A 25,328-nucleotide genomic window follows, 5' to 3' on the forward strand; every position below is an offset into this window, starting at 1 on the left:
CCACGTGTCCCGGATCTGAGTTGGGAGCATTCCTCGTAGTTGGCATTCGGCCTTACTAAATGGAATATGACAAACACTAGCTTCTGGAAGTCTCTACTTGAGATGGTTAAGGACAGACCTCGGCCTACTGTCTGGCCTTCACTGCCAGTGGCAGCCAGAATGATGGGGGACAAAGCCAAGTCCCTTCTGTTTCAAACAAGAAGAGGGGAGGACAGCCTGACCGGTGTGGCTCAGTGGTTGAGCGTCGACCTATGTACCATGGTTGGCAAACTGCGGCTCGCGAGCCACATGCGGCTCTTTGGCCCCTTGAGTGTGGCTCTTCCACAAAATACCACGGCCTGGGCGAGTCTATTTTGAAGAAGTGGCGTTAGAAGAATTTGTTTAAGTTTAAAAAATTTGGCTCTCAAAAGAAATTTCAATCGTTGTACTGTTGATATTTAGCTCTGTTGACTAATGAGTTTGTCGACCACTGATCTAGGAGGTCATGGTTCAATTCCTGGTCAGGGCACATGCCCAGGTTTCGGGCCCAATCCCCAGGAGGGGGCGTGCAGGAGGCAGCCAATCAATGATTCTCTCTCATCATTGACGTTTTTTTCTCCCTCTTCCTTCCTCTCGGAAATCAATATATTAAAAAAAAAAAGAGGGTGGGGAGGACAGGAAGGGGAAAGGGGGAAATTATGAAGTCACAAGAGGGGTGCCAATTAAACTGAGACTACCTTACATGCACAGGGTAAATGGGGGCAGCAACTCCAGCACAAAAGAGGTTCTGGCTTGTTTTATTGTCATTTAAAAACAGCTTTTAAAACACGATTATCTCTGCCAAAGAAAACCCCACAAAAAAACCCAAAGAAGACAACCAAGGAAATGGGACCTTTGACAGTTCTGGGGAACACGTCTCTGAGACTCCTTAGGGCTCTGGCCCAGCTTGAGGTGCCTCCAGGGCACACCAGGGGGGGCTGTGGCCGCCCTCTCAGGTTCCTTCCTGAGCGCTTGTGGCATTTGCCCCATGGAAAGAAACAGGCAGCCCGACACTGTCACAGATTAAATGCCCATTTCATACCAGTGTGTGGAGAGCGACGAGAAGCTGCCTGTTCAGGGCAAATTAAGATCTAAAGGGGATCATCAGAAAGGACACTCGCACCCTTGAGTCTTTCCTCTCATCCTCGTCTGGCCAGCTGCCCCTTTGCCATTTCTCCTCTTGATTTAAACAGCTCTTTGGGCTAGGGGAGGGGCAGGGGCCTGAGGACCTCCCCGCAGTCCAGGTTCTGAAGCCTCTGGCTTCAGTGGGAACCCAAGTGCTGGTGGCGCAGCAGTGTGATGGGCTGGAGGCCCCAGGGAAGGGGAGGAGGGGCTGAGGGCTGCATGGCAGCATATCAGGCTTCCCACCAGCTGCGTTTTGGGATGGGGAGAGAGGGTGCTTCCCCTACCATCTCCCAGCCCCTGTTAAACCTTTGATTCACCGAGGAGGAGAGGGTCGTCCAACTAGGGGTGGGCTGGGAGCAGGGACTCAGTCACTGTCAGACCCCACGGCCGAGGACCCCTTCCGCTTCCGCTTGGAGGGCTTCGGTTTTGTGTCTTCTTCCTCCTGGAGGAGATCGAAGGGGGGATCATCAGCCTGACAGCTGCTGCCCAACGCCCCTGCCCCCACGTTCCTTTCCTGCGCTGGCGAGGGGTCTCACCGAGGCACTGGTAGAGCCAGACTCTTCTTCGGCATTGGGGGGCTGAGTGGCATTCTTTCGACTCCGGGGACTGGAGAGAGCTGCTTTTCGCCGGCTCTTGGGGGGTTTGGTGGAAGAGTCCTCGTATTCCTCTGCCAGGGAGAAGAGGTCGCTGAACCTGAGGGACAGGAGAACGAGCTCTCAGGGTGGGGCCTCTGGCCCTCTGGCCTCCTTCCCATCTTCTTTGCCCCCTGCCCAGGTCTCGGTTTCTCTTCAACCCCATGGTCTTACTGGTCATTAAGTTTGTGTCCCCAGAAGGCCCTCTCCCTTGGGCCTTCTCCCACTACTTCCCAAGGAGCCTTACTTCATCTTGTGGGCTTCGTCACAGCTCGCCTGGACATGCTGCAGCGCTTGGAGAATGGGAGTCTGGCTGAAAACTAGAGGGAGACGGAAGGGACAGCAGGGAGGGAAGAACAGTCAGAGGTCTGGGAGCTTACCAAGTGGTACCCACGGGTGATTTTCTCCTGCCCTGCTCCCACCCTGCCCAGGGGCAATCTGAGCCAGGGTAGCACCAGGCACGCTAGACTCGGGGAGGGCTGGCAAGCATACAGTTCTGCTTGGTGTTGGTCAGGTTGAGACGCAGGTTGTCCAGGTGCTCCAGGATCTGCTCCAGAGTCAGCTGGGCCAGCTTGCTGCTGGAGCTCCTCAGGCTGAAGGAAGTCACGAGAACCAGATCTGAGCTCCAAGTGAGGGCTCCAGAGTGCAAGACACTCCCCCCACCAGGGTCCCTCCTGCAGACAGACACAGCCCACACAGGGAGGGGACAGAGGGCTGGGAGGGGTGGGATGGGATCAGGGAGGTGAGCTGGAATAGGGACCCGCCACAGGGCACTAGGAAAAGAGGGGAAGGGGCCACAATGGTCCTGCGTGCCGTGTAGCTTCGGACCACTAGGTGTCACCCACAAGCCAGGCAGGGACAGCAAGGGCTGCCCTGGGGTGGCGGGTGGACAGCGGCACCTCGGCCTGGTGTGTCCTGAAGGCCCACTCCCACCTCTGCCTCTTGCGTGGGAGGCTGTTGTTCTTGATGAGCAGGGACTTGATGTGCTCGGCCAGCAGTTCATCGTGCTTCATGCACCAGTGTCGCAAGATGCTGGTGGTGAACTGGTCATCGGGGTGGCAGGGCCGGCTCAGCACCATCTTTACCATCTCCTCGCTAGGCCTGGGGGCGTGAGAGGGACTATGGGCACCCTGCTCACACAGCTGGCCTCAGGAACCTCCAGATCTCTCCCATGTACTTATTTCCCAAACCTCAGCCTTCCCCACCCCCGCCCCACCCAAGTCCTGCTGTAGCTTCCTACTCTCACATCCCTCTCCCTCTTCTCTTTAGGCCAAGGAATGCCTGGTTTCATCCTCTGCAGAAGCCAGGAGACAAGAAGTGAGATTCTTTAGTTTCTGTGGTAGTAGAAGGTACGTGTGGACCTGCGGGGAAGGAAGCCCCCAAGTCCTCCCCTTTCCCCAAAACATTCAGGAAATAGACCAGGGAGGCAAAGGACAACATGCGGTATGTGAGCATTGGGGCCTCCCCACCCCCACCCTGGAGCTGTGAGCCACACTGGTACCCAGCCCAGGGAAGGCACGGGGTGAGGGCTGGGAAGGCACAGTCCCCACACAGTCCTCCTGCCTTCCCACTTCCTTTAGGCTTTGTACCACTGCTAGTCTCTCAGGCAAGAGAGGAGAAAAGGGAAAGACAGGAAGGTAGGAAGGAAGACACACAGCTGTTGTGCCATGGATATGGAGCTGTTGCAGGAGTGCCTGTGATGGCCCTGGCTGGTGTTGCTCAGTGGTTAGAGTGCCAGCCTGAAGGGCCTTGATTCCATCCCCGGCCACAGTCGGGGCACGTGTGGGAGGCAACCAATGGATGTGTCTGTCTCATATCAATGTTTCTCTCTCTCCTCCTCCTCCCTTCTACTCTCCCTAAAAATCAACGGAAAAAAATATCCTCAGGTGAGGATTAACAAAACAAACAAACAAACAAAAAAACAAAAAAATGTCTGTGATGGGGGCGGGGCCTCTCTGCCTTCTCTCCCTCTCCGCCTCACCCCACCCAGCAGGGAACCAGCAGGTTGAGGAAGCAGGTGGTGTGTGACCCCTCTGTTCTGACCCTTCCTCCTCTTGGATTAGCCAAGTGGTGGCCTCAAGAGTCTGGGGGAGGGGAGAGACACTGCCGGGATTAGAACTGCTGTGGCAGCAGGAAACAGGGATGTCCGGTCCCCACCCCCAGGGCAGCTCCTGGTGGGCAGGGGGGAAAGTCCAGAGGAAGCCCAGATCGCCGGGAGCTGCTGATTGGTCAATCACTTTGGGGAAAGGACAGAATAAGCCCATGTCAACAACAGGAACAAACATGGCCGAAGGGGCAGGACCAAAGGCCTCCATTCAGTAGCATCTCTGGTGTGCTGGATGGGGGGCTCCTTAGCTCCAGGGTGGAACTCACTTCTCTCTCCGGAGCTGAAGCAGAAGGCAGGACAGGGCCTCTGGGTGCTCTGTGGAGGAAGGGTAGAGGCCATTCAGAGGAATGCATAATTCCAGGAAGACATCCGGGTACCTCTCCCATCCTCCAACCAACAGCCACTGGGAGGAGCAAAAACAATCTTCAGGAGCCAGGAAGAAGAATCCTACCCCCTTCCTGCACAGCCTGAGCCCAGCCCGGGGCCTGGCTCAGATGGGCGTGCAGGGCTCAGCTAAGAGCAGAAATGGCTGACCTTCTGCAAGAGCTTCGGTGGGAGGGGAGCAGTGGGCCTGGGCTCATCTAGAAGGCTAGAGGCCTCAGCCTTGCCCCAGCACGACTAGGAGAGTCCCGTCACCATGCTCCCTACCACAACCATACTCACCCTTGTACTTGAGGTGCTGCAAGATGGGGATGATGGTTTCCAGGGGTATGTTGTGGGCCAGGAAGAGCTGCCAGGCACAGTACTGTTCAAATGTTTCCCACTCTAGGCTCTGGACTTCGAGACAGTGAGGAGACATTTATTCTGTCTCTTTCTCTCCCTTCCTCCCTCCCTCTCTTCCCCTAACAACCAACACTCCAATCCTAAGCCTACAGATATTTCCCCTTTCCACAAAAAAGCTTATTTCCAAAGCCTTCAGATAGCTTCTGTACCCCATCGGCCCTGAAGCTGGAGGGTATCTTTCCATCTTACAGAGCAAGAAGCAGATCCAGAGACATGACCCCAGACCGCAGAGCAGGGTGGATGCCGTTCTGTCCCTTCTCAGCCCCACAACCAGCTCTCCGGTTCCTATCGACAGGCTGCCACCCCTCTTCTCCCAGGTTCCTAAAGGGTCTGCTCACTTACTGAGTATGTTGAGGACTGAGTCTTTTCGAAACATGACCAGGTTCCCCATCATCACATGGCAGACCAGCTCCTGGAGCTAAGGAGGAGGAGGAGAAGCCATAACCCACTGGTTCTAAAAGAGGCCGGGAAGCTAGCATGGAAGGAGAACCAAGAGGGCTCAATATGGAGGAAACCAGAGGAAGTGAAAGCCTCGTTTTTAAAGGTTTAGGGAGGAAATGGCATACAATGGATGCTGGGGTCTCTGAAGGACAAAGGGGCCTGGGAAAGAAGCAATAGGCCTGGGTGGTAACCACAGACCCATTCTGGGCAAGAATAGTTAAGTGAAGCCACCTCTCACACCGAGGCAAGAGAATGGCAACTTCTCTACCATAGTCAGGGCCTCCGACTCACCCCAGCCTGCACCGCGGAGGGAAGGGCCCTGGGAGACCCAGCTCTGGATTACAGGTGTGGGGAAAGCAAAGCAAAGGAAGGACTCTGGAGTATTAAACTTCCTCCTTTATGGATGGAGAGGAGGATCAGAAATGGGGCCCCAGTTCAGGCCTGAGAATGGACATAAGCAAAGCTAAAGCCCCTTGGGGACGTATGCACGGTGGAAAGGTCAGACAGAAACGGTGTGACCATTTCATCCTGAGTCAAGTACGTGGAAGGCGGTTGAGAGCAAAAACCAATCCCTTCGCTTTCCCTGTGGAACAGAAGTGCCCAAAGAATATGGAGAAGGGGGACCCCTGGGGGACTGCCAGCCCAACCTGCCTCTCTGAGGCTGCTTTCCTTCCCAGCCCCCGGGGTAAAGTGCACCCAACAGCAGCCAGGAGCAGCTGAACACTGTCTGCAGGCCAGGTGGGGGGGCCAGAGCCCCTGTCTCCAGGCCAGGTGGGGGGGCAGAGCCCCAATTTCCACACTTCTTGGGATGACAACTCGCTCACCTGTGCAGAGTCAATAACAGCCACGATCATGTTCAGTAGCTCCCCACTCCGCAAGGTCTCATCTGGAAACTGGAGCGAAAAAGAGGGGTGCGCCCCTTGGCCTTCACCTCAGAGCCCATTCCCCTGCCTTAGCACGTGGTTGGGGGTGCTGGGTGAGCCAGACACAGGGTCCTAATAGAAAACCCTAAACGAAGACCCAACAGCTATGAAGCTGGGAACCTAACCCCTGAGAACCGGGCTGTGTTACGTGTGTGGGAGTGTGTGCGCGCGCACCAGGGAAGGAATGGGAGCTATGTAGCGACAAAGCTAGAGCAGAAAGGGATTGGACACGACGGCTCGTTCTGTGTGGTGACAAAATACGCATATGCATCTCTGGCAGCAGAGAAATCCAATCTATTCTGATCCTCAGCCAAAGAAGAGAAGGTGTAGAGAGTGTGTGGGTGTTCAGGGAGTGTTCAGGGTGTGGGGGGTGGGCAGGACCCCTTCTGGAGAAACCAGTTCACCAGTTAGGGAGCAGAGAAGGAAACTGCCATCTGCTGGGCAGCTGCACCCCTCCCTCCCTCCAGTTCTGGCTGAGATCACAGTTCCTCCTGTCATGCCCACACCCGGTGCCCTGATTTCCCAGTTCCTGCGAACTTTCACCAAAGGAGGAAGAGCTGACACCTCCCGTGTTCCAGTTCCAGGGAAGACTATGCGTGGGCCGGGAAATGAAAGTTGAGTCTCCACCAGAGGCCCTGGTCTTTGGGAACCATTAGAAAGACTCCGAGGGTGAGCCATCTGCTGGCAAGAGGGCTGAGATCTGTGAACGTGGATCTGGATGGGGGCCCGTCCTGGGTCCAGAAGATGGGGCCAAAGCCATGAAGCCAAGTATATGGATGGGGGCCCAGATCCCAACTCACAGAGAAACTTGGGAGCTTTCAGACCTTTTTAAATCTTTAATAAAGATGTGGACGGAGGGGACAGCTGTGGTGTGGGAAGAAATGGCTCACCACAGCCAGTGGGGTGGGTAAAGGAGGGTCAGGGCTGTGTGCAATGAGACAGGGCACGCTGCTACCCCACCCCCATGGATACGGGTGGAGGCACTGACCTCTGTGTAGATGGAGGGTGTGAGGTGGCACAGCAGTCGCACGTCGTCCTCCTGGCAGGCCTTCATGTCCATCATTAAGCAGGTGTGCAGGTCACCCAGCTGGGTGGCCTGGGCAAACGACTCGTACAGGTTCATCTTCCCTGCGGCGGCTTTGCTGCAAGACCCCAGTTGAGCCTAAGCCAGCAGACTGGCCCCAGCACCCAACCTCAAGCATCCCTCAAGTAGGCTGCCACTAGAACCCCTTTGCTACCCCAGGTTCCTGGGGCTGATCTATTTCTTGGCTCTCCCCTGCCTCCCCAAGGGTTTGATAACTTATGGGAACCAGGAGACACTGCTCCTTCTCCCCACCTTTCCCCAGTGCTCTAGACAGGGCTCGGACCACAACTAGTAAGCTACTAAACGGGGACAGTCAACAACAGGAGAAAGAGGGCCCAGGTCAGGCTAAAGAAACCTTTCTTTCCTGCTTTCTGGGCTCTGAGCAATGAGGACAATAACTCCTGCCTCACAACATATACAAAACTTAACTCAAAATGGGTTGGAGGCCTAACTGTAAAAACTAAACATATACTTCTTAGAAAAATACATAAGCATACATCTTCACGACATCAAAAGCACAAGTGACAAAAAAAAGTAAACTGGACTCATCAAAATTTAAGACTTTTGTGTTTCAAAGGATGCCTTAAAGAAAGTAAAAAGATAACCCACAGAATGGGAGAAAATATATACAAACCATATATTTGATAAGGAACTTGTATTCAGAATATATAAAGAACTCTTAAAAATCAACAGAAAAGAGGACAAATAACCCAATTAAAAATAGAAATGAATTTGGACAGCTGGTGTAGCTCAGTGGTTGAGTTTTGACCCAGGAACCAAGAAATTGCCCTTAAATTCCTGGTCCGGGCACATGGCCAGGTTGCAGGCTCGATCCCCACAAGAGGGCGTGCAGGCAGCCGCCAATCAATAATGTTTCTCTCTCTTCAATGCCTTCTATCTCTCTATTCTTCTCCTTTCCTCTCTCTCTAAAAAAAATCAATAAAAAACAAACAAGCAAACAAACAAAAAAACCACAGTGAGATACCACTTCACACCCATTGCAATGGCCATAATCAAAAAGCCAAACAGTAAGAAGTGTTGGGGGAACATGTAGAAAATTCAGAACTCTCACACGTTGCTGGTGGAATGTAAAATGGTTGCAGTCACTTTGGAAAAAGTTTGGCACTTCCTCACCGACTTCGAGTTACCACCTGACCCATTCCTAGGTATATACCCAGGAAAACCGAAACCATATGCTCACCCACAAATCTGTACATGAATGTTCACAACAGACAAAGAAGTAGAAACAACTGAAATGTCCATCACTGGCTGTGATCGTATAGTGGTTAGTACTCTGCGTTGTGAAATGTCCATTACCGAGCAAATGGATATTACAAAATGTGGAGTATTATTCACTCACGAAAAAGGAAGAACTGATACACGCTGCAATGGGGATAGACCTCGAAGACAGTATGCTAAGTGACAAAAGCCAGGTATGGAACGTCACACATTGTATGATTCCATTTATATGAAATACCCAGAATAAATAAATCAATAGACAGAAAACAAATCAGTGGTTGACAGGGCTGGGTAACAGGGAGACAGGGAAAGGGACTGCCAAAGGGTACGGGTTTCTTTTCAGGGTGATAAAAATGTTCTGCATTGGACAGTAGTAATAGTTGTACAACTTGTAACTATACTAAAAACTACTCAATTGTACACTTTAAAGCTGTTATTTAAAAAAAAAAGAGAGAGAGAGAGCACATGGAAGGCCCTGGTGATGACAGACAAGGGGGGTGGGGAATCCACGTGTGATAGGAGAGAGGCGCTCCAGGATGCTTCCTGAACCCTTCTTAAATGTGGGGCCCACGCCCACCTGGCCCTCAGGTAGTAGAGCAGGTGGTAGCCGATCTTGGGCTGCCTCTGGTAAAGCTCGGAGAGAAGGTCCAGAAGCAGAGAGAAGCTGCTGTTGTCTTCCTGCATCTGGCACAGGTTCCTGGAGGTGGAGGTGGGAGGAAGGGGCGGAGCTTTACCTGGGCACTCTCCTAGGAGCTCCTGGGGAGGCGTGGTCTGCTTGCCCCACTGCATCCCCTTCCTTCCTGGAAAGGGGTCCCATTACCCCGGGACAGAAGCATATGAGTGCTCTAGGGGATGGAGGGCAGGGCAGCGTCTCCTACCGCTGGATGCTTACCTAAATATTAGGTAGAGGGGCTTCCCCACAGATTCCTCCAGGGACCTACGAGAGGAAGGTGATGTGTGAGAGTCCATGTCAGCGGAGAGGGTGGGCTGCAGGAAGATTTTGTGGAGGACCAGCTTGAGGCAAGATGCCAGCCTCCTCCTTTCTGAACTAAAAGTCAACGTCCTGCTGCTCCAGAGACTTGGTCCCAGAGAAAATAGGTTCCTAACATGGGACCACATCTGGGTTGTCATCGTCACTGAAAGTGAGACTCCTGCCCTTCAGGGAGGGTCCAGGCAAGGTCCCATCCCATCTGAAGTAGCAAGGACGGGGGCTGCTGGGTACAGCAGCAGGGCAGGCACCCAGGGTGAGAGCTAGTCCACCACCCCAGTACGCTTGGCCTTCAGCAGGGAAGAAGAAACCCTTGTTTAAATGAATCAGTACACGGGAATCAGAACAGATGGTTTTTCTCAGCCCTCAGCAAGGTGCCTCTTGGAGCACACTTCTGGACCCTAAGTCAGAAAGATGAGCCTTACTCCTCCGTAATCTCCTCGGGCAGCACCTCCCCTCGGAAGTGGGCCTTGAAGAGCTCCTGTAGGCAGGACGCAAGGACCGACAGCTGCTCTGAGTCAAAGTCTTCCTGGGTGGTGAGACAAGGGAGGGGATATCACCATCAGACCCAAGCCTTACTGCCCCCACTACCCAGACTCATCAGCTTCCACCTCCAGGATTAATCAGCCTCTCCCCGCTAAGAAAAGGGGACCCACTGGGCAAGGGAGGAGGGAGTCAGCTGCTGGGGGGTGTGGAGGGAGGGGAGGGAGGGAGGCGCCTGAAGCTGGGCAGGCTGGGCTGCTTCCTCCCTAAGGCGAAGGGTTTCTTCTTACCTCCAGGACCTGGTCCACAATTTCCTGCATGACCTCACACTGGGCCTCTGTATCACTGCAGTGCAGAAGTGAGAGGAAATCTCAGGGACGTAAGTGATAGCAGAGGGCAGGACACACCCCCACAACAGCAGCACGCTCACACGCACAGAGACAAAACAAAGGAGCTCTGTGTGAATCTGCTGTGTGGGGAGGATCGGGGTAGAACTGCTGCTCTCTGGGCAGAGGCCCATACAGAAGCGAAATCCCCACAATCCTGCTTCGAAATTCAGAGCCTCAGAACACATGGAGTGAGAATATACCGAGTGAGAACCCGGGATGCTGGGAAATGAGGCTGCCACACCCAGTCCATACATGCCAACGGAAATTGCAGAAGGCATCCAGCATGCAGCTTCAACCACCTCTCCGTACACCTACCACGTCCCCCCAACCCCACCATCCTGCCATCCCACTAAGCACCAGGTAAAACCCGGGGCTGGGCGTCGGGGGGCTGAGAACAGGGTGCACCTACCTGCCTTTCTGTAGCTGGAGCACTTTGTCCCTTAAGGACTCATCCAACTGGTCAAGGTAAGGGGTGATATCAACTGGCTCCTCCACAACTGTCTCCTTGATAGGGTGGAAGCGAAACTCTCTCTTCTTTCCTGAAGGGAGTGATTTGGGAAAGAAGTCACTTTGCCCAGATACCAGCAACGGAGACAGCCCCCCTGAATGATGTGTCCCTCCTCACGCGCACTCAGCACTGTGTGAGCGGCCTGAAGCATTTCCCTGTGTGTGCACTCCCGAGCCCTGAGGAACAAACAAGGCCGGGGACCGCTTCTCCTTCTCCCCTCCTGCCTCAGTGCCAATTGCAGGGCTCTGCACCCCGAGTCTGAGCCAGTGCCCGTGACAAAACTCACTCACAGAGGCAAAGGCGAAAGAGAAACCGGGCACAGGCTTCTCCTGCCAATGGAGCTGACACACCCTGAACTACCCTAGCTTCTGGCCTCACCTTTGCTGTTGAGATCCTCCTCATCATCACTGAAGGCTGCTTCTGCATTGTCATAGCAACTCTCATCCTTGTCTGACATATGGTTGTCCATCTCCATGGAAACTGGCTCCTCAATTTTGACTTGGGAAAGAAAAACAAGGCATTTGATGGCCTCCTGTGTCCTCTAACATGCACCATGCTTGGAAAAGAGGAGACTGAAGGGCAAGTGAGAGAATAAGGAGTTCATGACCTAACTGGACTATGAACCCTGGAAGGATAAAGGTCTTATTCTCCCAACCCTCCAGGACTTGCAGGGGGATCTGCCAGGAATAAAACAGCACAGGCCACGACTCCTCTATGCTCAGCTCAGGATCAGCGAGTAGATAAGACCAAGGACAGTCTTAAGTACTCTTTAATTTAAAGCCAAATTGGGAAATTTTGCTTGGCTTAACTCCTCCCCCTAAAGAAAAAGTGTTTGTGTGTCTAAATTTGGGAGCAAGACTTGAGACCCAACATGACCTTTCACCAAGGCCAGGGCCCTGGCCTGAAAAGAAAAAGGTGGACAGAGTTAAAGCAAGGTAAACACATTCCATGAACATCTCTACCTACTGAAGACAGGTTAGTAAGAGGAAAAATAGGAGAGCGAGATTAGTGCAAGTTAGATAAAAGTAGATGGAAAGACCCTGGTCCAGCAGCTCCGCTGGTTAGAGAACTGTCCCAATACGCCAAGGCTGTGGGTTCAAACCCCGGTCAGGACACACACAAGAATCAACCAATGAATGCATATTTAAGTGGAACGACAAATCGATGTCTCTCTCTCTCTCTAAAGATCAATGAAAAGATTTTTAAAAATTAGACAGAGAGGGAGAACCTAGGAAGACATGAAAATGAGTAAGAAGAGAAGGAAAGAAAAACGAATGGATAATGACGGAGGCAGAGAGCTACACAGGTGTGTCACCTAAACAGGGGCTCTCGTCCGAGAGCCCTGAATGTCTCCATCCCCCTTTTAAGCAGCTGACGACATGAGAGGGTCCCATACCTTCCACAGGTGGGCTGGGTGAACTGCAGAACTCAGGAAACTTCTCCCTCAGCATAGCCCGCAGCTCCTTATCCAATTTAGGGTTGTCAAACAGGGGAGCCAAATGCCTAACAGGGACCATGAATGAAGATCAACATCAGAGCTCCTCCCTCCTAACTCGACACGGAGGTACAGGGGTAGGTCTAAGCCCGACCAGTATAACTGGGCTACAGTCAGACCTTGGAGAGGGTCACCAGGGGACAGGGGACGCATCTGAAGCCCTTTGTAATGTGATGGCAGGAGAGACATTTCTCTGAGGGTCAAGAGAACACAGGCCTAGCCTCCTGAGGTGGAGCCAGTACTCTCTACACCTCTCAAGGTAAAGGGTCAACAGTCGTATGGTAATATCCGGATGTGCCTGACCTGGTGAAAAAGGGAAAACAACCTTCCCTCTCCCCAGACACAGAAAGTCCTTACGCCAAGACCCGTTTCTCCACAATGTGGTTGAGGGAGGAAAAGACACCCTGCCGCACGTGGCCCTCCAGTGGTGGGTAGAAGTTGGGAATGATCTGGAAGGGAAGAAGGGGAGAGAATGAGCACGGGATCTAAAAGGCTGCTTTAAAAAAGATATATAGCCTAACCGGTTTGGCTCAGTGGATAGAGCGTCGGCCTGGGGACTAAAGGGTCCCAGGTTCAATTCCAGTCAAGGGCATGTACCTTGGTTGCGAGCACATCCCCAGTGGGGAGTGTGCAGGAGGCAGCTGATCAATGTTTCTCTCTCATTGATGTTTCTAACTCTCTATCCCTCTCCCTTCCTCTCTGTAAAAAATCAATAAAATATATTAAAAAAATAAAATAAAGTAAAAAAGATATATATATATATATATATATATATGTATATATATATGAAGCCCAGCTGGCGTGGCTCAGTAATTGAGCACTGATCCATGAACCAGGAGGTCAAAGTTCAATTCCCAGTCAGGGCAAATGCCCGGGTTGCTGGCTCAATCCCCAGTGGGGAGTGTGCAGGAGGCAGCCGATCAATGTTTTTCTCTCACAGATGTTTCGTTTCTCTCTCTCTCTCTAAAATCAATTTTTAAAAATATATTATTTTTTAAATAAATAAAAAAAAGGACTGTTTCAGGAATTTCCCTGTCATCCTTGCACAGGACCCTGCTAATCCTTGTATTGTTCCAGTTGCAGTGTATGTGCTGCTGAAGAGAGCACAGGACTGGTTTTGACTGGGGCCACTAGAAAGTATGGCTGTAGAAAGGGCTGGATGTTCCTGACCGTCCCAGGCTGCTAAAGTGGGAACCTTACTGGACTGGCTGCTCCTCAAAGAGACCAGAGTCTATGTTAAGTCATCATCCCTGAGGATGAGAAACCTCATGGAAACGTGGGAAGACCCAACTGGAGACGGCAGGAATTCATTAACTTGGGGGATGGGACCTACAACCACTTCTGCTCCCACAGTCAAGGGGCACTGGAATGGCCTATTCACTGACCTAGAAGGTTAGAGGGGACACACACTTAGCCGCTCAGCCAGGCAAGAGGAGAAAAGAGGGCAGTGGCACTTACACGGCACATGAAGTCCAGGAGTGTGGCAGTGATGGCTGGGTGGGGCTTCATGGAGTGATGCATGACCAGGATGGCTGGCTCTGGAGAGTGTGGAATTAAAGGGACCCCCATATCAGAGAGTCTGCTCTTAGCTCCATAAACCGAATGACCAATATATATGAATGGTTCCAGAGAGCTATTCCTGCCCCCTATTCCCACTGAGCAGAGCCAAAAGCACACAACCCCCCAAACAGCTGGTAGACCTCATCTCCCCTCTTGTCCCCAGTACTTAGCTTGGAGGAAGGAGGTAGCAGGAGAGGAAAAGTGGGATGTGGTACAGCCTTTTCCTCTGCAGAGACACCATGCGCCCCCCCCCACCCCCCCGCCAGCCCCCGCCGCTGAAGTCTAAGCCTCAGGCTATAGGGAAAAGAGGGTGGAGTACTGCTTGGCCTCATCAAAGCAACTTTCCTTCTAGGTCAAGGGAGCACTGATGAGGAACAACGGAACTGCTCCCAGATAAGCTGCCTCCACTCCACTCGGCCCTGATTGATGACTGCGATCACTGAGACCCGGGGCTAGGGGGGTGGGGTGGAGAGTGATGCTGCTTGGGTCTCATTCACATACCTATGTTCATAATGCTATCCTTGTCTGGGCTAAAGAACAGCCAGTCGTAAAACAAAGCCAGCTTGGCATTAGAGGCAGCGACATTTGACTAGAAGAGAGAGGGGAAAAAGAGGGCTAGTTTCATCAACCAGCTCCCTTCCCTTTAGGAGCCCAAGACAGATTCCAGGGCTCACAATACTGATCCATCTATGAAAATTCAGTTCCTAGTGAGACAGAATGGAACCCCCTCAGGGGTGAGGGACACCCAAGTCTGTATATGTGTGTGAGTCCCTTACAGTCTCACCAACCCAGGGGCTGAGGCTCAGCGTGGGGTCTCACATATCCAGAAGAACACACCTGACCCCATAAGGGAAGACACCAGGGCTGGGAGTCCCTGGTCACTCGTGAGCTGAGACAGCATGAGTCCGAGCCCTTGCTGGACGCACCAGGCACATTCCTAAAGGAAAGACCCTAGGAATAGCCTGCTGTTATATCTGAATCAGCACATTCCAAGGATACAGTCAGATGGGGGAGCAGGAGCCCTGTCAAAAGAGGTCAGAGGGCAACTAGACGCCAGGGAGCAGAGAGTTTCCCACCCTTGGCATGGGAGGGAAATGCTGGGGAGGAGATGGCTACATTGTGAATTCACTACTTTTGGAGAAGCGAAGTATCCAAAGCTGATGCCAAAGGCGTAGAAGTAAGTGTGTAAGGATCACAGCTCTGGATCTGAACAAGAACCGTCATCCGTGGTTTCTGGAAGAAGGAATGCCTAGAAACCCAGGCTTGGGGACTGGCACTAAAGGCATAGGTAAACCTGTTTAACCCCAAGCCCAGATGGGAAATAATGAGTGCAAGTAAATTTCTCAAGACATGAAGGGAGAGGGTGCAAAGACTGAGACATTCATGAGAGTAAGAGGGCCTTTAGGGGTCAGGGAGCTCGGAGAGTTAGGAAGAAGCATGGATATATGGGGAACGTGAGGGAGGGGGGACCCTTTGCCACCCAACAGCCTCCCTGGTCCAGCCTCTCACCGTGCATGTTGTCAGCAACCAACCAATGATGGCCCATCGGGGCAAGATATCTGAACTCAGCACTTCATTAGAAGGGTGGACAACCCCACAGATGTAGCGAATGAGGTCACAGCGCAGAGACTGACTGTCTGGGGTTGACAGATACTGGCGCTGGAACCAATCCTGGTATCGCTTTTGTTGACCAAACCGCACCTGGTGGAAGGACATTGGAAAAGAAACGTGGAAGGGAAGGTGAGGTCTCTGGACAGAGGAAAATGAGCACCATTCAACTCTAGGCTGGAGCCAGACCTCAATTTCTTCCCACAATTCATTAGCAACCAACACAGTCTCTCAAGTCTCCCCTCCTTGATTTAAAAAAAAAAAAAAAATGCGGAAAGTCACACACCAGCGGTGCATTTGTTCTTGCCACTGACCTGCCGAAATATTACCTGCAACTGCATCCGCTTTTGGCTCCTCCTCCTCCTGCACTGGTTCCTGATTCTTCAGTCATAAGCACAATCTTTTTTTTTTTTTTAATAAGTATAATCTTTTATTTTCTTGAGCTACTTGTGAACAGCAAGCAATGCCCCTTCAGAATAAGAGCTGAGCCTCTGCACTGCTCAGCACTGACTAAAAGCTTCCTGACACTAAATGACTTAACACGATAATTATCCAAGGTACATACAGCCTCCAAACCTTGCAGGTAAAGTCTTTCCCCCAAACAGGCTATGTGGTTATGAAAAGCAACACTAATTAAGAAGAAAGATCTGGTTTTCCTCTTCTACTTCCCAAATTCAACCAAAACAGAGAGCAGAGGGTTAAAAGGAAAAAAAAAAAAAAAAAAAAAGAACGTCTACACCAACATTGTTCAATAGAACTGTCTGTAATGGTGGTAGTTACTGAACACTTAACATGTAGCTACTGCAACCAAGGTCCTGAATGTTAATTTTACTTAGTTTTAACTATTTAAATCACTAGCTGTTTTAACTATTTAAATGGCTAGCGGCTACCCCATGGGACAGCACAGATCAAGACAGTCTCCTGGATGACCTGGGAAGCTGAAAGCTGGCTACAGCAGTTGTTCCCTGACACCAGGCTGGCTGCAGAGGAGCGGCTGTCTGGAAATTCTGTTGGAAATACAGATTCTTCAGATTCTCTGGAAGAGTGGCTTCCAGGAAGATGTATTTTTCAGATGCTCCTCAAGCAATTCTGCCATAAGTCAGCCATGTTTGGAAACCAAAAGACCAGGGCTCCCTTCCTGAGAGCTCATGGTTCACCCAGAGGAACAGTGGGTTTTCCAGAACGAACACCCTCACTTTACCCTTTTATAGCACATTTCACACTTATCGGTTACATTATTTGTGTACAATTATTAGTTTAGTGACGCTTTAGATAGACTGGGAGCTACACAAGAGCTGGAATTGTCTCTCTCTTATTCAGCAAGGCATCCCAGTTCTTAGTGCCATGCCCAGTGCCAGGTAGATCAGGGGCATCCACTTGCCCACATCCCAGCAGTCAGTGACAGACTGGCAGGCTGAAGGAAGGAGTCTCGCTAGTGTCTGCCGCATCTCCTGCTGCAGTAGGTGAGCTTACCCGGGAGGTCATGAAGAGAAGCTTCGTCTCCATGTCTGGGGTTAGACGGCATGCTAGGAATTTTCGGGATGTCCTTGACTGAAGAAGCTGCAGGATACCTGAACCAAGCGTAGAAGGGAAGAGAAAAAAGAGAAGCTTGAGGACTAGAATGGAAGGCAGGTGGGGAACCTGGACCAAGGACTGCTGGCCAATGGTCTTACTCACGGGGAAATTCTAAGATTAGACTAGAGCAAAGGTGCAAGTGGGCGTTCTAACCAGCATCTATATATTCCGCTCCAGTGAACCACCATCCCCACAACCCAGACATATTCATTCTCTTCTATTGGCCATCCAGAGCCTGTTACTCACATTATTCCAGTTGGCATCATGTGGGATGGTGAGGGGGGAAATATGGGAAACCCTAGCCTCTCTTCCTGCTCTTGACGGTCCCATCACTGGGCCTGGGATCAGGGTGGTGGTGTGGCATAAGCATGAGCCCTGGAGTCAGACAGACTTGGATCCAAATCCTGCCTCTGACACTTACTAGCTGTGTGGCCTTGAGCAAATTACTTTATCTCCTTGAATCTAATGTTCTTTATCTGTAAATATGGAAAGAACATCCATCTTACAGGATGTCCTAAAGATTAAATGAGTTAATATAGGGTGTCCCCAAAAAATGTATGAACACTTTAATAGCCCATAGCTCACTTAACATTTCATTCCTTTTCAGCGTTAACTGATCTGAAACAATGGGTGAAACCAGACTAAGCTTTGAACAAAGAAAATTTATGCTGCCGAAACCGGTTTGGCTCAGTGGATAGAGCGTCGGCCTGCGGACTGAAAGGTCCCAGGTTCGATTCCGGTCAAGGGCATGTACCTTGGTTGCGGGCACATCCCCAGTGGGAGGTGTGCAGGAGGCAGCTGATCGATGTTTCTCTCTCATCGATGTTTCTAGCTTTCTATCCCTCTCCCTTCCTCTCTGCGAAATATCAATAAAATATATTTAAAACAAAACAAAACAAAACAAAACAAAAAAGAAAATTTATGCTAACATGCCATGCCACTACACTTTTTTTATGGGGATGCATAAAAGATACAGTTTACGGTACAAAACCAGCAACAGTCAATGAATTGAAGGCGCATGAATATCGAATGAAATGATTCTTGATGTTTATGATCCCACTGCCTCAAGTTATCAGCAGTGTCTAGACCAGACGGTCATCAATTTGAAAACAGGCGTTGACAAAAAAATTGTTCATTTCTGTAGATTCTTTTAAATTTCGAAATTGAACTGTACGTTAACAAACAATGACTTCATACTCAAAGTGTGTATATATTTTTTGAGACACCCTGTAGACATGTGCCCAGCACACAGTTGGCACTTAAACAACTTAATACATGTTCAATATGAGAGCTGCACAATACCAGGGAGAACCAGGACTTCCTTCTTTCCGGACTCTCCAGGTCCTAACCGATTGTTTTCATGTTAGGTGTGCATGCACACACACACGCGTGGGAGAGGTGGGGTGGGGAGCAAAGCTGTACAGTTCTAGTTTAGACCATAAGCAGGAACTCGGGAAGGAGAAGGGACATGGAAAGGACCTTGTCAGAGGAGGCACACGGAGCTTCTTTCCCTCCCCCAAAGAGGATTCTGACCAGCTGGATCCTTGGAATTCAGAGACAATACTGCTCCTGGGAGGCGCCTTCTCTTTCAGGACTAATTCCAGCGCCTCTGCTGACTCAGTCTCACGAGCTGACCTCTGACACCCCTGCTGGACTCAGTGAAGCTGGAAAGTGGTCATCAGCTCACCCCCTGAGCCAAACAGCTGCCGGGAGAGGGGGAGGAGCAGGGTCCCAGTTCCGTTCCACTTTTTCTTAGGAGTAATGACAGCTGGGGCCTGTCGAGCAGGGCTATCTGGGAACCATATGGATTGTTCTGTAGCTCTGCCATTCCCTTATCCAGCTGCACTTGGCAGAGCCTGCTTCGTCCCAAGCTTCCTATATCTGACTGCCAAAGCCTCTCCTACACACTAAACTCTGCCCTCTTGATTCATGCAGTACATACATACTGACCTCCCACCTCTCGTGGACAGCATGCCCAGCCCTTACCTGTGAACTGAGGACTCAGGGCCTGAGGGTTATGGATAATATCTTTCCAAAGCAGTTCAAATTCTGGTATCCTGGCAACATTCTGAAGTAGTCTTACGAGGTCCCGGCCAATCATCAAACATTCCATGAACTTGATGGGGGTGAGGGGTTACAGATAGGAAAAAGAACAAAAACATAGATTGTTTACCTGCTGCAGAGGGGGCAAAGGAACAATATGTTCGAGGGCTGAAGGGATTATGTGATTTCTTCTGGAAGGAAGGACTGGCTCCTAGCTGCTCAGGGGAAGAGAGCTAGAAGTTGGGGACTGATGTCAAGGATGAGAGGTTGCCTTCTCTTGCCTTCTCCTCCCAGAATTGTTTCCATCCAGGTCAAGAAAGACTGAAATTCTAAAAGGATAGGACTGGCAATTGAGCCCCATACACCTCACCCCAAAACTCACTTGCTCCAACAGAACAATGGAATGATCTATATCTGTGCTGCCCAAAAGGATACTCATTAGCCACAATTAGCACTTGAAATGTGGCTAATTCAACTAAGGAATTAATTTAAAATTTTTATCTAATTTTAATTTAAATCGCCACATGTGGCTAGAGGCTATTACATTAGAAAGCACAGCCCTAGAATCATTCAATCTTGGGAGATATGCTAGTGGACAATTCACAGTCCCACCTGATCAGGCAATTGCCCAGCTAGGCAGGTGTGGGGGATAGCAGTGAGCACACAAGAACAGCTCGTGTCTGTGGCATACAAGTGTCCATGAAGCTGACCAGGAAAATCCCTAGGATGCCAGAGTAGCAGGCAGCATTTCTAGGAACTAGGGCCATCCCACACTGATTCCCCTACCCTTTCACCTTCATCTGTCTTAAAACGATGAAAAAAAATACCAGCAGACTTTGAACTACCTCCATCACTCCAACATGACATCTCTGGCCCAGGTCACTGTATAAAACCCACAGAGGTGTCCTGTCCTGGGTTTCACTTCCCCATACCATCTTGTCCTCACCCGTTCCCGAAGCAGTGAGATGCAGAAGTCCACCTCCTTCTGCCGCAGGGCCTGAAGCTGGGCGGTCCCGTGGTGGTCGACAATGAGGCGGAGGTATGTGTAAACGGTCATGGCAATGAGGATGCTGCTCTTTAACACCCACTCCCTGCAGGGAGGGAAGACAATGGCACCTGCACGCTGTCTGCACCTGTCCACCCTCCCAACTCCCCCCATACGTGGCTCCAGGATCTTAGAAATGTTTGATGATTAGCACTGGAAGTAGGTTCTCTGGTTCCTTGACTGCTCGCTCATGCTGTCATTATCTAGGACTATCAATTGGCAAAAGTGGGGACAACTTCCTACTACTCTACCAGGTGTCCAATGCAGATAATGCTGATGAAAGCATTTTCTCTTTACCATATAACTACCTAGATCCCAATAAAATAATTTTGTTTGTTGACTCCCTCCCTCAAACATTTACTGAGTGCCTCTCATGTGCCAAGCATGTGTGAGGTACTAGGGACAGAGGTAAGCCATAGCTTCTACCCAACTCAGATACGGGGAAAACATTTGTAAGTCTCCCTGAGCCAGTGGACCTCTAGGGATTACTAAGACCCTTTGAGAACCCTGGAGGTTTCAGAACACACTGTTTGAGCCCTTCCATCATGCTCCATTAACCACCCCACCATGCCACAAACCCTTCCCTGGTTCAAGCTCCTCTCTCTCTCTCTCTCTGTCTCTCTCTCACTCTTTCTCTCCACTGATTCCATTCCCAAACAATGAGTCACCTGCCCTAAATCACAAACTGAAAAGGAGACCTTCATTTTGGATGGCAAAGCCCATTTTCCTAGGAGTTTTAGACTTTCTCTGGGGAAAAGACGGTAATGAAAGAATTGCGTGCTCTACTGCTTTAAAAGGGGTAGAAAAGATACAGTGGGGAGATTCTAAAAACTCCAATGTCGTCTCAAAGTGCCAAAATTGGGGGAGCTGTCTTCTCCAAGCAACTAGTTTGTAATGGCTTTGGCACCCCTGCTGGAAGGAGCGAACCAGAGGAAGACAGGGAGTTTAATTAATCCAACCAGGCAACATCCTGATTCCGGAAAGTGCCACAGCCACCTAATTAAGAGACTCTGGCCTTTTCCTTGCGCAGAATGAAAGCAGCAGCCAAGGACACTGGGGAGGGTCCCCCTCCCCGTCTGCTACCTTTTAACTCCACAGCCCTAGAAACACTTGGGAGGGAGGGAGGGAGGGTTGGAGGGGAAGGGTGTGGAAGAGGACAGTTTTAAACTTCTAGGGACCTGCACCAAAGGATGTGTTTTGGAGAACAGAAAAGGTAGGACACTTATCTGACACTTGTATAATGAGACTGCACTCTAATTGCCCAAATGAGGGAAACTGAGCTTTTCTTTTTTTTTTTTTTTTAATACGGGTAGTTGTTTGATAACTCTGCTGTCCTTTCTTTATTTTTTTAAATATATATTTTTATTAATTTCAGAGAGAAAGGGAGAGGGAGAGAGAGATAGAAACATCAATGATGAAAGAGAATCATTGATTGGCTGCCTCCTGCACACCCCCTATTGGGGATCGAGCCCACAACCCAGCTTGTGCCCTTGACCGAAATCGAACATGGGACCCGTTCACAGGCTGATGCTCCATCCATTGAGCCAAACCAGCTAGGGCAGAAACTGAGTTTTAAGGTATGGGAACAGGAGGTATCTTGCATTGGGAACAAAATGAGAAAAATTACTTTTTAGGAAAATTGCTAACAGAAGTGATGAATGTATCTGTCCAGAAAAAGAAAGAAAGAAAGAAAGAAAGAAAGAAAGAAAGAAAGAAAGAAAGAAAGAAAGAAAGAAAGAAAGAGAATCCCTTTGACCAGGACACAGACATTCTGCAAAGACCCCTAAGAGAAGCAGAGGCCTGGTAAGAAACAGCTAGGATCTCCTATGCTGTGCGGTGGTACCAATGATGATGAAGTGACTCCAGTAACAGCTGCGGGTGCACGTCTGTGCCCAGGGCACTAGATGGCACTGCACAGCTGATCTGGCACAGCTCTCAAGCTTGGGCAGAGCACAGAACACAGCCTTCTCTTTCCGAGTGTGAGTAAGGGAGGAGGTCCATGGATACTGGGAAATAGCAGGAAATATGGATACTATGAGCCCTCTCAATTATTTGACTACTATGGTGTCCTCACCCCGAAACAGACACTGAAATCAAGGAGGACTGAGGCCACAGGACCAAGCGTGAAGGCCTCAGCTCTGGAATAGCCCTCATAATATTTCTGGTCCTTTCCTTTGATGGGGAAGGGAAAGAATCAGTAAGAAAACACAATATGCCCCCCTTATGCCCGCTCTACCACTCGAGCCTCCGAGCCCTTCATGCAAACTCTAGCGGGTCTCGATGATCTCCTCACTCCCACCTCTCCCATGCTACTTCAACACAAAAAAAGAGTATGGGTTGGATGGAAAGTTTTGGAAGGGAGAAAAGGGTACCTGCCAGGCCTGGGTATTTGGCTGGCCCCATTCTGCTGAGCTCATTCTCCCCCACTCCCCACAAAGATAAACATTCCAAGGAGGTCTGAATCAAAAATAAACCCTTATCAGATGAAACTAGTTTTTCCTGGGCTCTGAGATATTTCAGCAAAGACCTCCTTTCCCACTCCTTCATCCCTTTGGGCATATCATGGCATTAATTCCTTCACTTGCCACCCATAGAATTGCTTCTCCCTCCCCTGCCTTAGTCTCTCTAACCCCAGGTGTTTGGAGTCACCTAACAGTCTTCATACACTCCTTTCACCCCATCTCCCACACTTGCAACCAACAAGGCCATCTCTGGCTCTCTCCCCACCCTTCATGGTAGACTCTACCTCTGCTCCGTCAGGATATCCAGAACACTTTCTGCCAACCAGATATTTTTTGCCGTAATATCCCCACCTAATCAAAGGGGGAGAAAAGAGAATCAGAATGATTCTAATTAGCTACTCAGATACACAATACATTTCGTCACCCATCCCACTGGTCCATTCCTGTTATCCATCACTGATAGAATATATCCGAGTCTTGGGAAACTGTCTTTTGTTCTGTCAGGCTTTAAAGTTTCCCCCTTTGCCTCCAGAGAGAAGGGAAGGGAAGGTTCTGGATTTTTCCAGAAACTAGAGCTGCAACTTTTCCAAAGATTAGAGTTTGGAGTGGGAATACTTTGACCCTTGAAAAGGAATGTCTGTGAAGGAGACCATGGTTGGAAAGAAAGGAAGACATCTCAGATAGGGCCTGAGAGGTGCCGGAGGCTGAGAACAGTAGCAGTCCAGAATGCGTACGTCCCAAATCCTCTGTCAGGCTCATGACAGGCCAAGGGTTTCTTGTTTCCAGGTATCAGTCCACAGGACTTGCTAAGGAACTTCTTGGGGCAGCATTAATATGCAGCAGTGCCAGACCAAAGTCTAAGGATAAGAAGTGAGGACTGAGAGTGTCTAACAGGGAAGAAAGTGCCAGGAGCGTGGATAAAAATACCCCGCACAACGCTGTCTTGCCCCAGCTCCCAATTTAAAAATGCAATGTTCACATAGTCACACATCACATAAATTAAGGTTTACAGACATCAAAACAGAAGCATCAGTGTACATAAAATCCTAAAGAAAGAAACAAAGAACCAACGGGCAATGGTGAAGGAGAGGCAGGCTCATTTTTAAACAAACACATGCGATCTCGCAGAAGGGGTAGGAAGTAGCACAGGCAGGCCTCTTGGATATTCAGTGGCTTAGACAGATGTCACCAATGCCAAGAAGATAATAAAACCTAAATGTCAGGGTCTGTTCTGGGACATGGTTTGTCCCTCAAACTGGCCCTAATCAGATGTCATGATTATTAGGGAGCAAGTACACAGAACATGGGGGTGGAGCTAAGAAAGATGTCTGTTTCTGAAAGCATAATGTGATGGGAACAAATTATTGGCCTTTACTTCTCTCCCCATTCCTTCTACATCCTTCCAGGTACAATACACCATAAACCCCAGTATACATTTCACTGATTGTTGATGAGACTGAGCACCTTCTCATGTCTATTGCCTATTGGCTTGACTGGCTAAAATAGGTCAACTATTCTATGTCAGGCCTGAGTTTGGCAGGAAGAAAAATGAGGCCAGACTTATTGATTCAAAAGGTGCCCCGTGATTTTTCAATTTCTTCTTCAACGTATGTGGCCAGAAGACGCCTTCTTCAGAAGGAGAGTCTAAGTGCCCCAGAACTGGAGTCCCTCAGGCACACAGTCATTCTCCATGGCCTGGTGTCATCTCTGAGCTCCTCTCCTTTCTTCTTTATGCTCTTGCCATCAAACTCACCAGCAATCTGCTTCATGAATGTCATGCATACACCATCAGCTCCCAGAACCCCACTCTTCACTAGTTCCCGTACCAACCACACCAACTAAAGGAGAAAGGAAAAAACAGATGAAGAGAAGGGCCTATGAATTGGAGAAATGGGCTAATCCAATAACATCACAACTTAGGTGCACAAAGATGGGGGTATGTTACCCCCGATTCCTCCTCTGTTCAGTCTTTGAGCTGGATCTCTTTTCTTTCTGGCCTTACCTGAGTTCGGCAGGTGTCCTGCAACTTCAAGTACTTCTCCATAAGTATCTGGTTGATTTTATTCAAGACAATATTCATGCCGTCACGAGTCACCAGAGCCAAGTCCCGGTAACACTGAGAAGAGAGTTTTGTAAGCAGCCAGCAAGCTGAGGATCCACTCCTGACCCCACCCACAGGGGGCCCCTGGCCTGTTCAACTTAACACCAATATGAGTAGCAACGAAGGACTTTCCACTCTGGATGCTAACCTATCCCTTGCTCCATCACATGGAGTGGGGTGGGGGGGTGGGGGCAGACTGAGCTATTCTCTAATAAGGCAGAAAAGCCTGCTAAGAAAGGCTCCCTGTCCCCCCACCTCCCTTCTTAGGAAATGTCACACTGTTTGATGCCACAAGCTGAGCAAAACCAGGTGGAGGCCATCTGCTTTTCATCTGCCAGTAAAAGGTCACCACAGAATGGGTTTGGTTGAACAGGCCAGAAAGGATCACAAAGAAGTGTTTAAGCCTGTACTGACCCAGCCAGAAGCAGCAAAGGGATAGGAATATTAAAGGAAGAGGATCTGGGGACCTGGGCCCCAGAGAGAAAGGGCAAAACTACACTGAATTTCCTTAGCTCAGTGTCTTTCTTTTCTCTGGGCTGCCCTTTGCTTCTGCCAAGCATGGAGAAAGGAGGGGTCCTTATGCAAACCCACCCTGGGGGAGCTGAGGGAGGGCATTCCAATTTCCTCTGAGAGTTCTTGCTTCCCTTTCCCCTAGAGCTTTTCTCACCCGGTCTCTCTGGAGACCAGACTCCTGGAGGAATACCTTAGGGGACCTCATT

The 25,328-nt window shown here is 50.1% G+C and overlaps 1 protein-coding gene across 1 annotated transcript in view; it reads right to left on the minus strand.

Annotated features, from left to right (window-relative positions):
* Positions 1-411: 411 nt before the first annotated feature.
* Positions 412-25,328, minus strand: part of INTS3 (integrator complex subunit 3) — a 39,137-nt gene continuing 14,220 nt past the window's right edge. The window contains exons 4-30 of the mRNA XM_080647408.1: positions 24,511-24,624; positions 24,262-24,346; positions 22,793-22,859; positions 19,948-20,092; positions 18,945-19,074; positions 16,857-16,954; positions 15,285-15,476; positions 14,277-14,364; positions 13,674-13,753; positions 12,573-12,664; positions 12,117-12,223; positions 11,099-11,218; positions 10,622-10,751; positions 10,114-10,168; positions 9,766-9,869; positions 9,245-9,289; positions 8,930-9,049; positions 7,018-7,171; positions 5,931-5,999; positions 5,008-5,083; positions 4,546-4,659; positions 4,149-4,197; positions 2,709-2,876; positions 2,268-2,368; positions 2,023-2,095; positions 1,680-1,836; positions 412-1,585 (exon numbers count right to left, since the gene is read on the minus strand). Of these exons, the coding sequence (XP_080503534.1) occupies positions 1,508-1,585; positions 1,680-1,836; positions 2,023-2,095; positions 2,268-2,368; positions 2,709-2,876; positions 4,149-4,197; positions 4,546-4,659; positions 5,008-5,083; positions 5,931-5,999; positions 7,018-7,171; positions 8,930-9,049; positions 9,245-9,289; positions 9,766-9,869; positions 10,114-10,168; positions 10,622-10,751; positions 11,099-11,218; positions 12,117-12,223; positions 12,573-12,664; positions 13,674-13,753; positions 14,277-14,364; positions 15,285-15,476; positions 16,857-16,954; positions 18,945-19,074; positions 19,948-20,092; positions 22,793-22,859; positions 24,262-24,346; positions 24,511-24,624 (2,811 nt within the window). The 3' untranslated portion in view covers positions 412-1,507. The remainder of the gene's footprint in view (positions 1,586-1,679; positions 1,837-2,022; positions 2,096-2,267; positions 2,369-2,708; positions 2,877-4,148; positions 4,198-4,545; positions 4,660-5,007; positions 5,084-5,930; positions 6,000-7,017; positions 7,172-8,929; positions 9,050-9,244; positions 9,290-9,765; positions 9,870-10,113; positions 10,169-10,621; positions 10,752-11,098; positions 11,219-12,116; positions 12,224-12,572; positions 12,665-13,673; positions 13,754-14,276; positions 14,365-15,284; positions 15,477-16,856; positions 16,955-18,944; positions 19,075-19,947; positions 20,093-22,792; positions 22,860-24,261; positions 24,347-24,510; positions 24,625-25,328) is intronic.

The sequence above is a fragment of the Plecotus auritus genome, assembly GCF_963455305.1.
Source record: "Plecotus auritus genome assembly, chromosome: 12".
Taxonomy (NCBI): domain Eukaryota; kingdom Metazoa; phylum Chordata; class Mammalia; order Chiroptera; family Vespertilionidae; genus Plecotus; species Plecotus auritus.